The sequence below is a fragment of the Jaculus jaculus genome, chromosome 7 (genome assembly GCF_020740685.1).
Source record: "Jaculus jaculus isolate mJacJac1 chromosome 7, mJacJac1.mat.Y.cur, whole genome shotgun sequence".
Lineage (NCBI taxonomy): Eukaryota > Metazoa > Chordata > Mammalia > Rodentia > Dipodidae > Jaculus > Jaculus jaculus.
In genome coordinates, this window is record NC_059108.1 from 3,570,080 (window position 1) to 3,585,505 (window position 15,426).

General features: G+C 55.5%; 1 protein-coding gene across 1 annotated transcript in view; it reads right to left on the reverse strand.

Annotated features, from left to right (window-relative positions):
• Positions 1 to 271: 271 nt before the first annotated feature.
• Chst8 (carbohydrate sulfotransferase 8) overlaps positions 272 to 15,426 on the reverse strand; it is a 153,547-nt gene continuing 138,392 nt past the window's right edge. The window contains exons 3-4 of the mRNA XM_004659955.2: positions 2,966 to 3,003; positions 272 to 1,808 (exon numbers count right to left, since the gene is read on the reverse strand). Coding sequence (XP_004660012.1) covers positions 693 to 1,808; positions 2,966 to 3,003 — 1,154 coding nt within the window. The 3' untranslated portion in view covers positions 272 to 692. The remainder of the gene's footprint in view (positions 1,809 to 2,965; positions 3,004 to 15,426) is intronic.

Consider the following 15,426-nt stretch of genomic DNA (forward strand, 5'->3'; position numbering starts at 1 on the left):
CCTCTAGAAGGCCCAAGGAGACTGGCTGACTGTCCCAGGAGACAGGTAGAACTCTGGAAACCTGAGTTACACAGCAAGACCCTGTTGGACAAAAACAAAAGCAAAACTGGAGAGGCTAGGAGGATGGCTGCATGGTTAGAGACACCTGCTTGCAAAGTGCTGGTACGAGTTCAGTTGTTAAGCTGCCTAGGTAAGAAGCAAGGGGCCCTGGAGCTCCCCCATGTCCACCCCGCATGTACAAATAAACTTTAAAAATCAACAACTCCAAAGCTCAGAAAAGACAAGGCAAGGTCACATGAGAGCACCGCACAGAGTGGACACTCCTGCCCTGAAGACCATGTGCTTTATTGGGAGCACCCCCCCATGGGTCATAGAAAAGCTGAAAGCCACGTGGGTTGGTACAAGGCAAAGGCTGAGGGGCTACAGGGCATCCCTTACCACTGGGGACCTCATCCCCTGGGCCTCAGACTTCCCTGCTCAGCAAAACTCTGAGCTGAGTTCTTCGGGCATCTCACCCAAGCCCTCTGCATCTCCCTCAGCCGAGAGTGAGGACACGGGCATGGGACGTGGTCGGGTCTTCACCTAAGGTCCCTCACCTAGGAGCCGCAGCGTCCCTTAGCCATGGCACCTCACGTCCCCAGAGGCCTGGGCTTCTAAGCCCTGCCCGGCTTGCCTGTCCCTGCCCAGCCCCCTCAGTACAGGTCCGCGAAGGGCTTGGAGTAGTTGAACATCAGGTAGTCCATGTAGTAGAAGTCGTAGGCACGCTGCCGCTGCAGGGCCGAGAGCTGCGTGAAGTACTGCTGGGTGATCCTGGTCGTGGTCCGGGCCTCCTGCGAGTGCCTGTCCTTGAACCTGGGGAAGGTCAGGTTCCCAGGCGCGTGGATAAGTCTCAGGAAGAAGTTGGCATCGTCCTCCATGCTCTCAAACTTGCCCACAAAGTCATAGTCGATGAGGCAGGGACTGCACAGCCGGCTGACGTGGTCCCAGTGGATGTCCATGCCCACTGGCCGGTGCACGTCCAGCAGGTACTGGACGAACTCGGGGAAGCGCACGCCGGAGCCAGTCCTCAGCGCTTCCCTGGAGGCATTGGCCCGGTACCTGGCCAGGATGGCCTTGCCGAAGACTGGGTGGTAGTAACTGTTCGGGTGCTCAAACTTGTCGCGGAAAGCAGAGACCAGCCTCTCGAAGGGCTCCCGGACAAACAGCATCTTGGTGTAGGTGCTGAGGCGGTGCACGATGCCCTGACGGTCGAAAGTGTCCAGCCGCCTGAGGGCACCGCCGTAGTGGACAGTGTTGTGTTGGATGTCCGCGGTGGACGTGGCCAGCCCGGCCAGCACCATGAGCACCCGCTTCCAGTTGGAGCAGCCAGCCTTGGGCACCTCGCAGTACAGCACGCGGTGACGGTCCTCCACGAAGATGCGCGACACGTGGCGGGGTGTGACCGTCCTGCGGCTGCTGCTGGCTCTGTACTTGGCGCAGGCCTCCTGCATCACGCGTTTGCGTTCCTGCTGGCTGCGCCGCAGGTGGACCCAGTGGCTGTCGGGAGTGTGTGGTCGTGGCTGGACCAGGGCCTCAGACGAGCTGTTGGCTCGGATGGCTGGCGCAGCAGGCGGCATCTTTTTGATAAGCAGCCTCCGGCGGCGCTGCCGGAGTCGCAGAGGAGAGCCCACCTTCGCCTGCGGGTAGGGGTGAGGCTGCTCGGGCACCTGCAGGTACAGGCCCCTTGGGGAACGGCTGGGCAAGTGTTGGATGACTCTCTGTGTGGGCACTTTTAAATCTTCATTCTGGAAACTGCCTGCTAGGAAGTCCTGGGACAAGAAGAGAAGCAGGTAGAGTGAACCAGACAGCTGGGTATGTAGGGAGACACAGCCCAGGGGTTGGGGGTCTGCCCATGTGGGGGAGAAGAAGCCACACTGACCCTGTAAGTGACACCCTCTTGTCTTAGGCCTGTGCCAGCTAGTGGAACAGAATTCACAGATGTGGGATCCAAGGTGTGGATGTCATTTTTTTTTATTTAACATTTTATTTATTTATTTGACAGAGAAAGAGAGGGGAGAGAGAGAGAGAGCGAGAGCGAGAGAGAATGAGAGTGAGCCACTGCAAATGAACTCCACAGGTCTGCGCCCCCTTGTGCATCTGACTAATGTGGGTCCTAGGGAGTCGAACCTGGGTCCTTTGGCTGTGCAGGCAAACACCTCAACCACTAAGCCATCCCTCCAGCCCAATTTCATTTCTTTAAAACATGTCTTTATTTTGCTCTCTCTCTGTGTGTGTGAGACAGAGAGAGACTGCCACCAGCATGTGTGTGGTGGCTGGAGGACAACTTGGAGTGCTGACCCTTGCCCTCCACCTTGTTTGCAGCGGGGTCTTCACACTGCCGCATTCCCCAGGCTCACTGCTGCCTGAAGATCCCAATGTCTCTGGCTCCCATCTTACCATAGTCATCCACTAAGAATAAAGATATTTGGCTTTTCTTGTTTGTTCTTTATTTTCCAAGGTAGGGTCTCAGTCTAGCCCAGGCTGACCTGGAATTCACTATGTAGTCCCTGGCTTTTTTTTTTTTTTTTTTTTAATGCAGGTGCCAGGGATCCTAAGTCAGGCTTGCTGTAAGCAAGCAAGTGTTTTATCTAAGCCAGCTCCCAGCCCATGCAAAGATCATTTCTACCACAAGATGGCACAGTGCCCCAAGGAACCTGACCTGACTGGGGTGGGCAGTGGGAGCTGGCCTGCCCAAGGCTGGCTCAGATTTACTGTGTCTATTAACGCAGTCCACAGGAGTCATCTAACACGGAAGGGAAATTCATGGAGTCAAAGCCCCGGACTTTCCCCCCAAGGCTCCGGAAAGGACTGGACACATGTTTCTTTCCACGAATGTCCAAGAATGGATTCACGGTAAGCTCCAAATGTTCTTCCCTGCCCTCCCCAGCTGTTGAGTGCTTCAACCGACCTGACGTTCTGGACTTACGTGCTGGGGCTGCTGCGGCCTGATGCTGAACTTTATTCCTGAAAAGCAAGCAGAGGGGAGGGAAGGGTTACGCAGTGGAGGTACCGTGGGCCTCCCAGGGACCTGCTTAGGGGCTTGGGCCTATGGACGTCCAGGCTGCAGGGAGACTGGAGTGGGCTCTGGGGAGGAAGAGGCCCCTCCATGCCCTACCCACGTGAAAAGTGGGGACACAGCCGAGATGTGGTTCCAAATGGCTGCCAGCTGATGTTAGCTTGTCTGCATCTTGCCTCCTGATGTGGCACGAAAGGCCTGGAGAGGCCCCTGCCCATGTATACCCATACACCTGCCCAGTGAACAGTCATGGCTCTCCTAGACCATCCTGCTACCTACCCTCATCCTGGTATTAAGTCACAGAAAAAGTGACTTAATAAAAAGTATCCTTTGGAAAGCAATGTCCAGCCTCTCTTACACACCCCATCAGCCATGCTCTGGATCTAGCCCAGACCCAGTCTCAGACTTGGAATACGACACATCTGCATCGTGACTTCGCAGGAACCAGGCCTGAGACTGAGCCACATCCCAGCCCTTGGGGACGTTCCCTGGCTTCGGCGTTCACTTCATCCCTTTGGTCCTCTCGGCTGTGTCAGGGGGTTAGGTCCACATCTGTCCCCTTCAGAGGGGTGGGCAGAGCTCATGCATGGACCAGTATTTGCTGGTGACTTAGAGAACATGGAGAGGCATTCATGCCTCACCCAAATGTCCGTTACTTTTCTTGTCACAGTGACAAAATACCTGACACATGCAACTCCAAGAAGGGTTGCTTTTGGCTCACAGTTCCGGTGGGCTCAGCCCACGGCGGCCTTGCCCGTGTGCTTGGGCAGAACACCCACATGCTGGAGCACGTGGTAGAGAGTAAACTACTCACTGCATGGCTGACCCGGAAGCAGGCTGCAAACCAGGAAGGTGCTGGGGACAAGATGCCCCTACAAGCCCACCTGCAGTGACCTCTTTTCTTAAGCTGGGCTCCCATCTCCTGAGATCACCAGACCTTCCCAAAATAGTGCCACCGCCTGAAGACCAAGCCCCCAGCACATGAGCCTCGTATCAATTAATTTTTTTTAAAAATTAAAAATTTAAAAAGTTATTTGAGAGAAAGAGGGAGGGAAGGAGAGAGAGAGCGAGAGAGAGAGCGAGAGCTAGCGAGAGAGAATGGCCATGCCAGGGCCTTCAGTCACTGCAAACAAGCTCCACACACATGCACCACCTTGTGCATCTGGCTTACGTGGGTCCCGGGGAACCAAACCTGGGTCCTTTGGCTTTGGAGGCAAGTGCCTTAACTTCTAAGCCATCTCTTTAACCCTAATCACTTTTTTTTTTAGTTGTTGGGACAAAATACCTGGCAGAAGCAACACAGGGGAAGAAGGATTATCTTAGTTCACTTTCATAACGGGAGGTGTGACGGCTGGGGCTCTCTGTGTTGGCGGGAGTCTAAGGAGTTACACAGAGTTGGGTTCAGCCCTGCAGCTGGTCCCTGTGGATCTATATCTGTCAGCAACACTCAGTGTCCAAAAGACCCCACAACTTCCCTAAAGAGTGCTACTGGCTGGAGATCAGGCACACAGACAGTGTGTGGGGGACATTTCACACACCATGGCAAGCCTGTCGGAGAGACTTCATGCTCATAGCACAATATTGACCCAGCAAGCTCCAAAGTGTCCCCTCCGTCCACTAAAAAGATTCCTTCCTCACTGGGGCCATGCACGGGTTGCCCAGGACAGCAAGGTTAGTCAAGGTGAGCCTTTGGCCAGGGCGCAGAATTCTGCTTTCTTTTTTAATTTTTATTTATTTATTTATTTGAGAGCGACAGACACAGAGAGAAAGACAGATAGAGGGAGAGAGAGAGAATGGGTGCGCCAGGGCTTCCAGCCTCTGCAAAGGAACTCCAGACGCGTGTGCCCCCTTGTGCATCTGGCTAATGTGGGACCTGGGGAACCGAGCCTCGAACCGGGGTCCTTAGGCTTCACAGGCAAGCGCTTAACCGCTAAGCCATCTCTCCAGCCCAGAATTCTGCTTTCTATCCTGTATGGTCTATTTGAGGACAGATGTCCCTGAGGGCACTTATTCAGTGGTCTCCTTTCTCAGACGTTGCCTGTCCACTGAGGCGTCAGGGTCTCTCCATTCCTGGGCTCAGTGGAATATCTGTGCTCTGAAACTTTGCTGGAAGACACCATCACAACCAGAAGCAGCCGCCCCTTCAACAGGAGAACCTCCAGCCAGCACCTGAGGGAGTCCTAGCTGGGGCTGGCGGCAGGGAGGGTGGCTCTGAGGGGGCAGCATTGCCGTGTTGTCTCTGTGTGCAGGAAAAAGATGAGGGGACATCGGAGCCTTCTCTGGCCCAGACCCTCAGTGACTTTCTCCGCCGCTGTTTTATAGCTGCCGTGCTCTGACTTCACTTTCTCTGAGACTGTGTCTTGACTCATTAGCAAGCAAAGTGGGACAACGAAGACCTAAATTCCCTGAGCGTTCTGGAGCCTTCTCTTTGAGGAAGGGTCTCACTGTGTAGCCCGCTCTGGCCTCAAACTCATGACCCTCCTGCTTCAGTCTTTGCTGGGCTAGCGGTGTGATCCATCACATCCAGCTTCTGAAGCTTTCTTCAAGTACCAAGAGAGGTGGTGTATTAGTTGCATTTTTCTTTTTCACTGCTCTGATGAAAACACTGACAGAAACAATTTAAGGGAGGAAGGCTTTCCTTTGGCTCGGTTTCAGAGACAGGCAGGATGACACAGCGGTACGCCCCTCACACAGGTCAGGCACGGTCTTCAAAGGCCCCCCCTGGCGATCTACTTCCTCAAAGCGGGCTCCACCTCCTAAAGGCTCCATAGTCTTCGAATTGTGCCACCAGCTGGGGTTCCAACAGTTCAATACACAAGTCCGCGGGGGACATCGCCGAGCCCAACCATAACAGGTGGAGACAAAGTCGGTACGTAGGCACGATACCACTTTCTTCTGCTGATCCCTTTGGTCTTCTGTGCCCTTTGGAGACACAGAACACTGTGCCCACTTTTCTGGGCATGCCCAAGACTCTTTCTGTGCATTCATGTGAAAGATCTTTGAAACAGGCCTTCTAGTGTCTTTCACAGAGACTAAAGGGAGCTCTGTGCGGAAGTGGGGTGAGCCTGGGTGCCGGCTTGGGCCTGGACTCCTGACTAGGTCCGCTCTCAGGCCAGAGCACTTCCCTCTACTCGCTGGCCACCCGCCTCCCACAGCCCGTCTTCCTTGCACCACCTCCAGCACAAGCTTTTCAAGCTCCTCTCTCGCTGGCGTGTGGGGTCCTTTCCTCCACCGCTGCCAACGATGACAGATCTCTTCACCAGAAGGGGCCCGCCGTAGCCGCTCTGTTTCCCTCTACACTGCCGGGCTTCCTTAATTATTTTCTTCTGGTGACGGCAGCTGGCTCTGCTAAATCACCTCTTCTCCTCAGAGTCTCAGACACGGGGATTTACTCTGCTTGTCACTCCTGTCAACTTGTCAAGGTGTGATGGTGCTTTATTCACATTCCTTTTCTGGAGCAAATGAGTCGTGCGAGAGTTGGCCAGGAGCGGGATCGGGCGAGCCACTTGCAGAGGCGTCCTGTCACTCAGTGAGATCACGGCTGAGACTCCTGCGGCCGTGGGCCCCTCTCGCCTGTGCAGACCGCGTGGGAAGGCTCTGCCTGCTGTGTCTGTGCCCCAGGAAGTTCCCATGGGTGGCAGCTCTGAGGGCACAGGTGGAGAGAAAGGAACTTCCTCTCAGACATAACCTTGGGGCTGGGTGAGCCTCCTTACCTCGGAGCCACATTTTCCCACAAAGTCAACCTGGTTGCAACTACCCCCCTTAGACAAATTATCCTGTGGTCAATGACAGGGAATAAGAACAGACCTCTTGTGGATACTGTGAACGTGCCCAGAGCTGTACAATCACAACCACAAACTGAGGGCAGCTCTTTAGGCGGAGGTGAAAACAGTCCCGGGGAGCCCCTTCTGAGTAAAGACAGGTCTGGGCTGGGGAGATGGCTCAGCGGTTAAAGGCGCTTGCTTGCAAAGGCTGCTGGCCAGAGTCTGATTCCTGGGCACCCATGTAAAGCCAGATGCACACGATGGTGCATGTCTCTAGACTTTGTTTGCAGCAGTAAGGGGCCCTGTTGTGCCCATTCTCATCCTCTCTCTCTAATAAAATGAACAAAATTCCTGGATAAAAACACAGACAGAAGCGGACTGAAGGGAACACGAAGGGCTCTCTCCCTTGCCGAGGGCCCAGTATTCCCATGGAGGAAGTGGTTTTTTCCCACGCAGTGCTCAAGGAAAGGCTGAAGTCTAGATCACCCACCATCTCAAAGCCTCTTGGGTATCTGGAGGCTGGGGTCTTTTGAAAACCGTGCAGGCTACACTTTAGGACCCTGGACAGCTCCAGGGCGCACCTGAGTAGGGGTGGCTGGGATCCTGGCCTGGGCTGCACCCTGTGAGGGAGACAGCCACGTGGAAGACTCACAGGGAGGTAAGGCTTTGGCACAGTACAATCCCCTCCCAGTGCCCCCCCAATCCCTAAACAGACCACATAACCTAGATAGGAAGCAGTGAGCTCAGCAAGGTGTGGTGGCGCATGCCCGAGGGCCCGGCACCCACAAGGCCCAGGCAGGAGTGCCCGGCCAGGTCAGCCAGGGCTACGTTCCTGCAGTCAAGACCACGGTGAGCAGTAGGAGGACTCCGTGTTTGCAAAGACCGGCGACCGGCCGTGGGGCGGAGCCCTTGCCCAGCATCTCCAAGGCCCCGGGCTCCGCCTCCAGCACCGCCAAAACAGCAGGGAGCTTGCAGAGCAGGACGAGCCTCTCCCTCCGTTTCCCCTTCCTTCCCGGGACCCCCGCCCCCCCGCCCCGCAGGGAAGAGGGGCGCCCCGAGGTCAGCCGCTGCGCTCTCGCCCGCGCGCCCGGGGCCCATCCCTCCGCGCCCACCGCGGGATGATCGCGCGTCCGCCTGCAGGACAGCCCAGGCCCGACGCTTGTCTTCTCCTCTTCTCCGGTGCTCGGCTCAGAAGCTTCATGGTTGCCGGCCGAGGGGAGGAAGGGGTAAGGAGGACGAGCGGGGTTGGCTTCTGTGTCTCCTCTCGCGGTGCGGGGACGAAAGCCAGGCCTTCGTGCACGCTGGGCACTTGCTCCTCACTGGTGCATTCTAGACGGCACTCCACCACTGAGCTGCGCCCAGCCCTTTGATGCTCAATTCTAGGCCAGCATTCGACCACTGAGCCACATACTCAGCCCTCTCCCCTCTTCTTCCCTCCTTTACCCTCCTCTTCCTCTTTTTTCCCTGTTTAAAAACTTTTCAAATATTTTATTTGTTTATTTATTTGTTAGAGAGAGAGAGAGGCAGATAGAGAGAAAGAATGGGCATGCCAGGGTCTCTAGCCACTGCAAACTCCAGAGGCATGAGCCCCCTTGTGCATCTGGCTTACATGGATCCTGGAGAATTGAACTGGAGTCCTTAGGTTTTTCAGGCAAGCACCTTAACCGCTGAGCCATTTCCCCAGCCTTTAAAAATGTTTTTGACACAGACTTGCTATGTAGCCTGGGCTGACCTTGAACCTACAATCTTCCTGCCTCAGCTTCCTGAGTGCTGGGGTGACAGGCGGGCAACACTGTAGTGGTTTGACTGTAAATATCCCCATAGTCTCAAGTGCTGAGTTTAAGCTTCCTACTTAGTTACCAGCAGGGGGAGCCCCAGTGGCATATGTGTGTCACTGGGGGCCGATCTTAAGTCTAGTCCTACTGTGTGCTCAGAGCCACCCCCCCCCCCCGTTGCTGCTGTTTCTCTGCTGTGGATGTGGGATGAAGTGAGCCAGCATCCTCCTCCACGATGAAGCTTCCCCTCGAAACTGTGAACCTGAAATGAACCCTTTCCTTCCATAAGCTGCATTTGGCCAGGTGTTTTGTCTCGGCAACGAGGAGGTAACTGCTACGACCATGAGCTGGCTCTAGGTGAGCTTGTTGGTGGCCGGGCAGTGTGGTGGGCCCGTGGCAGAGCTGGGGAGGGGCTACACGAGGGGCAGGCTGCTGGGGAGCAGGATCTCTTGTCTGCTCGTCTCCAGGCACGGCGCACAGAAGCCCCAGCCCCTGAGGTCAGGACCTGCAGGGGAGCAGCCAGGGTCCAGCCGTATAGAAATGCAGCGTCAACAGCGGAGAAAGACCCAGGTGCCTAGAAAGGGCTGCAAGTGACTTGTGTGCCCAGGTGGGTCAACATTGGAGGTGACAGCTGCTCAGCCCGCTCAAAACCCAGACCCAGGTCCTGATGAGCAGTGGTGGAGGGTCCTGCCATGCTGAACACTGTGGCCCAGGGGAAGCGGAGACATCTTGAAGGCGTCAAGCCAGAGGGGCTGGGATGGAGTAGTGCAGGCTCCAGGACATGGTCAGTGCCACTGCCAAGTCTACTTGAAGAGCCTAGATCTCCTGGAATTCCTGGTGGAGCTGCTTCATGGCTACTATTCCACATTCTGGAACTTCGGCCGTGAAAGGTGATCTTCCCGTGCCCGCTCACATTGCTTGACAGGCCAGGGAGGCCCCAGGGGTTTCCAGTGCTTCCCTGGGCCTAGGCTGGTCTGGGCCTAGGGGAGACACCTCTGGGGAAGCCCAAGGCCAGAGTGCTTCATGAGCACTCCGTCTTGACTCGGGTTCTTGCCCCTACCACATCCTCTGGCCTGGGCCTGGGACGGAGCACCCGTGCCGTGGGCTGGTCTGGTCCACGGTTTCCAACTTCCCAGTGGGAAGTCTACACCTGGCATGCTCTGGGAAGGCACCAACCAGCAAGGGGGTGCTGGGTATGTGACCAGCGTCCCCAACTCACGCAGCCGAGCCGAGCCGAGCCCAGGAGCATGGATGCTGATGGCGGAACAGGCAGCCGGGTGGGCTCACTGGGCTCAGGGACAAAGTTAAAAGGAGCTGCCGGGTCCCATGACACAAGAAACACGGGAGGTTTCTGAATGAGGGGTGCATTCCCTAGGGTTCTGCAGAAAAAAACAGACCCAATAGGAGGTAGATATGTGGAGAGGAGAGTGGGAGAGAGGAAGGGAAGGCAGAAGAGAAGGTGTGTGTGGGGGGGGACAGGGAGAGAGACATGTAAGGAATGGCCTCAGACAGTGGTGGGTGACAGAATGAAGTCTGCAGGATGGCTTGCAGGATGAAACCCGGGAAGGAAAGCGCTGATGCCACAGCTCAAGTCCAAAGGCCATGTGAAGGCAGACTCGGTCCCTTCTTCCTCAGAGAAACGCAGTTTTTCCCTTTAAGGCTTTCATCTGATTGTGCAAGGCCCACCCTCAATAAGGGAGATTCTCTGCTTGTCCTCCTCATTGTCTATGGATTTCAGTGCCAATTACAATGTAAAAACACATCTTTACAACGTCCAGACTGGTGCTTGACCAAACCACTGGGCCCCATGGGCTTACTAAGGTGGCGTCTTTTCCTCTGTGGCGGCTCTAACAAAAGTGTCCATAAAGTAGGCTGCTTGAGAAGGCAGAAGCTACCTGGCCACATCCTAGCTCTGGGAGTGTAGAAATGAAGGTGTTGGCACGTAGGGTCCTTCCTTCCTCCTCCAGCTTCCCACAGCTCAGGGGGCTTCTCCCTCGACGGCAACACGAGTTCAGTTCCTGCTTGTGTCTTTACACATTGCCATCTCTGTGCACTGCGGTCCGCGTCTTCACAGAAGCGTGCGGCGCGTATGGAACATTCATCTCCAACTGATAACACACGCAGAGAGCCCATGAGGTCATGGTTGTGGAGGAGGGGCCTTCAGCTTTATTTGGGGACAGCACGCAGCCCAATCCAGAACAGCGGAGGACAAGATTGCAGAGCTCTGTAGAGTCCTGGTGGCAGGTCAAGGACAGCCTGGCGTGCGTCTTTGGATCCTTTGAGGGACTGTACTGGGGAGGGAATCCGTCTCGCTTACCCACGTTAGACTGGAACAGTGCCTGGCATACAGAAGTAACTCGACAAACGCTGAGGCTACCAGTTTGAGAGCTGGTGTTGGTGAGAAGATGGGTGCCGAGTCGCCTTCCTAAAGAGGCAGAGGTCAGGGTTCTGTCTGGAGCCACCGATCCCTGCCGGGGACTTCTCTGGCTCAGAATGGAGGTCGGGGGAGAGCCTGCATGTCTGAGCGGCAGGTGCTGGGTAGGTGGCTTGGTGCAGACAGGAAGCGCCCAAGCTGAGGGGTCTATCTCCACCCAGGGCCGGGCAGTCGGGAGGCCCTGGCTCCCCTTGACCTTGGGAACACCCAGCTGGCTGCATGCTGCGGCCACTGTGGTAAACCAGGCTGCGTGTAACACACCTGGGGCGACCGCACGCGCACACCTCCTGTGGCTGACTCTTCTCACTCCAACTTTCTTACGGTCTCGCAGATCCAGGGTAAGGGAAGAACCGCCCCCACGGGCCTCTGACTGTCTCGTGGTAAACTGCTAGCCCAGTGGGGCAGCCCATTCACGCTGCACATTAGACCCTCATGCTCGTCAACCAGAGGGCGGCGTGGGCTCTAGGCACCGAGTTTGGATGAAAGAAGCCTCAGGAAAGAGCTTTAACTTCCAGCCCATGTGCTCACAGGGAATTCAGCTGGACCAACCTCAGCTGTGCTCCCAGATCGCCCCCTGGAGGATGGTCTCAGTTCCGTGCCGACTGCTCCTGTGGGAGCAGCAGGTGTCTTTGTAAAGGGTCCAGATTGTGGGGCTGCCCTGGGCCCTGAAGGCAGCTCTGTGGCGGGTATGGGCCTTTAGGGGGAGGTGGGGCTCAGGCCAGCTGTGTTCAGGTGACATTGCACTGTCCTCTGTCCTCAGACCCGGGCCTTGGCTCCTGTGAACTGCGGTAACACTGACCAACTCACTTGGGCAGAGGTCTGCCTGCATCCATTTCTTGCACACTCAGGTTCTCTCTGCCCTCCCCCCGCCACCTTTCTCTCTCTCTCCAGTGCTGGGAATTGAACCCTGGGCTTCAGCCATGCTAGGCAAATGCTCTAACACTAAGCCACACCCCCACTCTTCCTTCTAAAGCCATTAATCTCACCTAAGGGACAGAACCGCAGGGCCTCATCTAACTGACTTACCTCAAGCAAGCCTTTAACCACTGAGCCAGCTCCCCAGCAAGTCCCTGACTGATTCACCCTAATGAATCTTATGAAGTTTCCAGCACATGCGAGGACTCGTGGAAACCACAGCAGGGCATCAGTGACCCTTGACCTTTGGCTCTGCCCAATGCGTGGCTTCTCTTGCATGGAGAATTCACTCTGAGTCATAGCTTTTGTTCTTTTTCCTTTTCAATATTTTATTTATGTATCTGAGAGAGAGAGAGGGTGTGGGGGGGAAGAATATGGGTGTGACAGGTCCTCCAGCCACTGCAAACGAACTCCAGATGCACCTTGTGTATCTGGCTCACATGGGTACTGGGGAATGGAACCTGGGTCCTTGCTGGGGAATTGTTGCGGTCAGGTTCACATTGCTGGTAGAAATCAGCCAACCAAGAGCAGCTTGAGGGAAAAAAAAAAAGAGATTTGTTTTGGCTTACAGGCTTGAGGGGGAAGCTCCATGATGGTAGGAAAAATGATGGCATGAGCAGAGGGTGGACATCACTCCCTGGCCAACATCAGGTGGACAACAGGAACAGGAGAGTGTGCCAAACACTGGCAAGGGGAAATTGGCTATAATACCCATAAGCCCACCCCCAACAATACACCGCCTCCAGGAGGCGTTAATTCCCAAATTTCCATCAGCTGGGAACCTAGCATTCAGAACACCTGAGTTTATGGGAGGCACCTGGATCAAGCCACCACAGGAATCGAACCTGGGTCCTTATACTTTGTAGGCAAGCACCTTAACTGCTGAGCCATCTCTCCAGCCCTCTTTTTAAAACTTATATATTTAATTATGTGTGTGTGTGTGACGGGGGGGGGGAATATGAATGTGTGTGCCAGGGCCTCTAGCCACTGCAAATAAACTCCAGATACATACACCACCTTGTGCAACTGGGGAATCAAACCCAGGTCCTTATGCTTTGCAGGCAAGTACCTAAACCACTGAGCTATCTCTCCAGTCCTTTCTTTCCTTTTTTTACTTTTACTTTTTGGTCATTGGAGACAGGGTCTTTACTATGTAGCCCAGATTGGCTTTGAACTTATGATCTTCCTGCCTCTGCCTCTTGAATGCTGGGATTACAGATGTGCAGTACCATGTCTGGGTGTGAGTCACAGCTTTCAATGAGGAGTAAGTATGTCAGAAGGAAGGGAGAGCAAGGACAAGAGACAGAGAGTGAGGAGGAGAAGGGAGGAGAGGGAGGGAGAGAGAACTCCCGTGCCACCTTGGGCTAGTTTCTCAGCCTCTCTGATTTTGTTAACTGGTCTGTAGAATGAGATACAGATACTCATTTTGCAAGCCCACAAATGCTCAGGTGACATGAAGCTCCGAGAGCCCACTGCGCAGAAGCTGCTAGCTCCTGGCATTAGGATGCCCTGGGTCCCTTTGCAGCTCCTGCGCTGGTGCAGGGGACTCTGGGAGGGCGAACAGGAGAGGGAAGCAGGGCTCTGCTTGTCTCCCGGCTGATGGGCACCTGATGCCTCTGACTGCTCCTTGTTTTGTTTAGTGATTCCATTTCCTCGCCTCCGTGATTAGGATCCACGATTCAAGCGGGTAGTTCCCTGACAGGGCAGCCGTGGCTCTGAATTCCCTCGGAGCTGTCAAGACTCACGTGTCAGAGCTGCCTGCCAGTCAGCCGCTCAGCCACTGTGCGAGCCCAGCAGCTGTCCTGCCTGCCTCACACCTCCCTCCTGCCCGTCACTGTGGGAGAGGCGAGTTCTGACCATTCCCTGCTCCATGCGCCCTGCGTCTCTACGGGGACTACTGTCTTTGTTTCCCAGTGTTTGGGGTGAGAGTGTCTAAGCCAAGCCCCTGTCCTCATGGAACTTCCAGTCAAGAGGTGAGGCGGGGCCAGCAATTCCATGTGAACTTGTGCAGTACTGGAGGGTGTAGCTGGCAATGCCAGCCGCCTCAGGACCTCAGATGACAGCTCCAGAGGTGGCAACAATAGTTGGCACCTGAAGGGAATAAATAAGGCCATTCATAGTGGAGCTTGGTGGCCTGGACCCAGAAGAGCAAGGGCCACACTATGAAGAGAATAAAGCACAGCCTCTGGGACTTGAGGGGGTCAGGGAACAGGGGACCTGTGGTTCTGCACGGGCGTCGGACTTTATCTCCTAAAACCCAGGGTTGCTAAGGGCTTACACCACGGAGCTTTTTAAGTTTATGGATCACTGTGGGATACAGGCTGGAGAGAGAGCGGCAAGGCTCAGCAGGCATGTTGCCACTGTCCAGGCAAGAGACACTCAAGGCCCAGCCCTGGATGATGGCGGAGAGAGAGGAGGAAGATGGGAAGCAGACTTCCGGAGCAGCCTGGGTTCTGTGATGTGCTGGCAGGTGTTTAGCAACTGGATGCCCGGGTGGCGGGGCTGGGAGAAGCCTGACTCTTGGAGCGTGCCTAGTTCTGTGTTGTAAATATTCCCACCGCAGGCAGATTTCACGCTGCTGTGAATGTGGAGCCCGCCTCTGGTGGGCTGATGCAAGCCAGCTCCAGCTCACATCAGCCCCCTGCGGGACCTGGGGGCTGGTTGGGAGTGGAATGAGACAGCTCCGCATTCCTGGCTGGTGTAGCGGATACCACACTCTGCCAGCGAACGGAGCAGGTCCCAGCTGGGCTTGAGGTACTAACGGGTCTCCCAAGTGCAGACTTCCGAAGGGCAGAGGGAGGAGGGCGAGGGGAATGAGGCGTGGTAGTCAGAGAAGCTGGACAGATGCACGTGCTTGTACATTCGACTGCTTGTTGCTCTCTGGGGCTGGGCCTGGGGAGGGAGGGGGAAGGAGGAGGCTAGAACTTTCCAGTGGAAGACCAGGTCTGAGGCACTGGGCCTGTGCCTGAATCCTGTCTTTCCCTGGGCCCTCAGGGGAGTCACAGCCTGACAGAGCTCTATGCCCAGTGGGTCAAATGGGGTGTATGGAGCAGGCAGGGGACCACACGTCTGCAGTTCTAGCACTTGGAGGTGAGAGAATTGGGATTAAGACCAGCCTTGATTACACAGTGAGTTTGAGGCCAGCCTGAGCTACACAAAACCTGTCTCAGAAAACCAAAACCAGGGGCTGGGAGGATGGCTCAGTATTTAAAAGCACTGACAACTGGAGTTGGACCCTTCCCTCCCCGCCCCACCCATGGTAAAGCCCGATGCAAAAGTGGTGTGCATATCTGTGATCCCAACACATGATGGCGGGACAGTCAGGTGAGTCCCAAAGCTGTCAGGCCAGCTGATCCTGCCTTCCCAGTGGCAAAACAACAAGGGTGACCTTGTCTTAGGGGCCAGTAAAGACAGCTCAGCGGGCAAAAGTGGTTGTTGCACAAACATGAGAGCCTGAGAGGGCCCAAGGCTGCCTGAATTCTA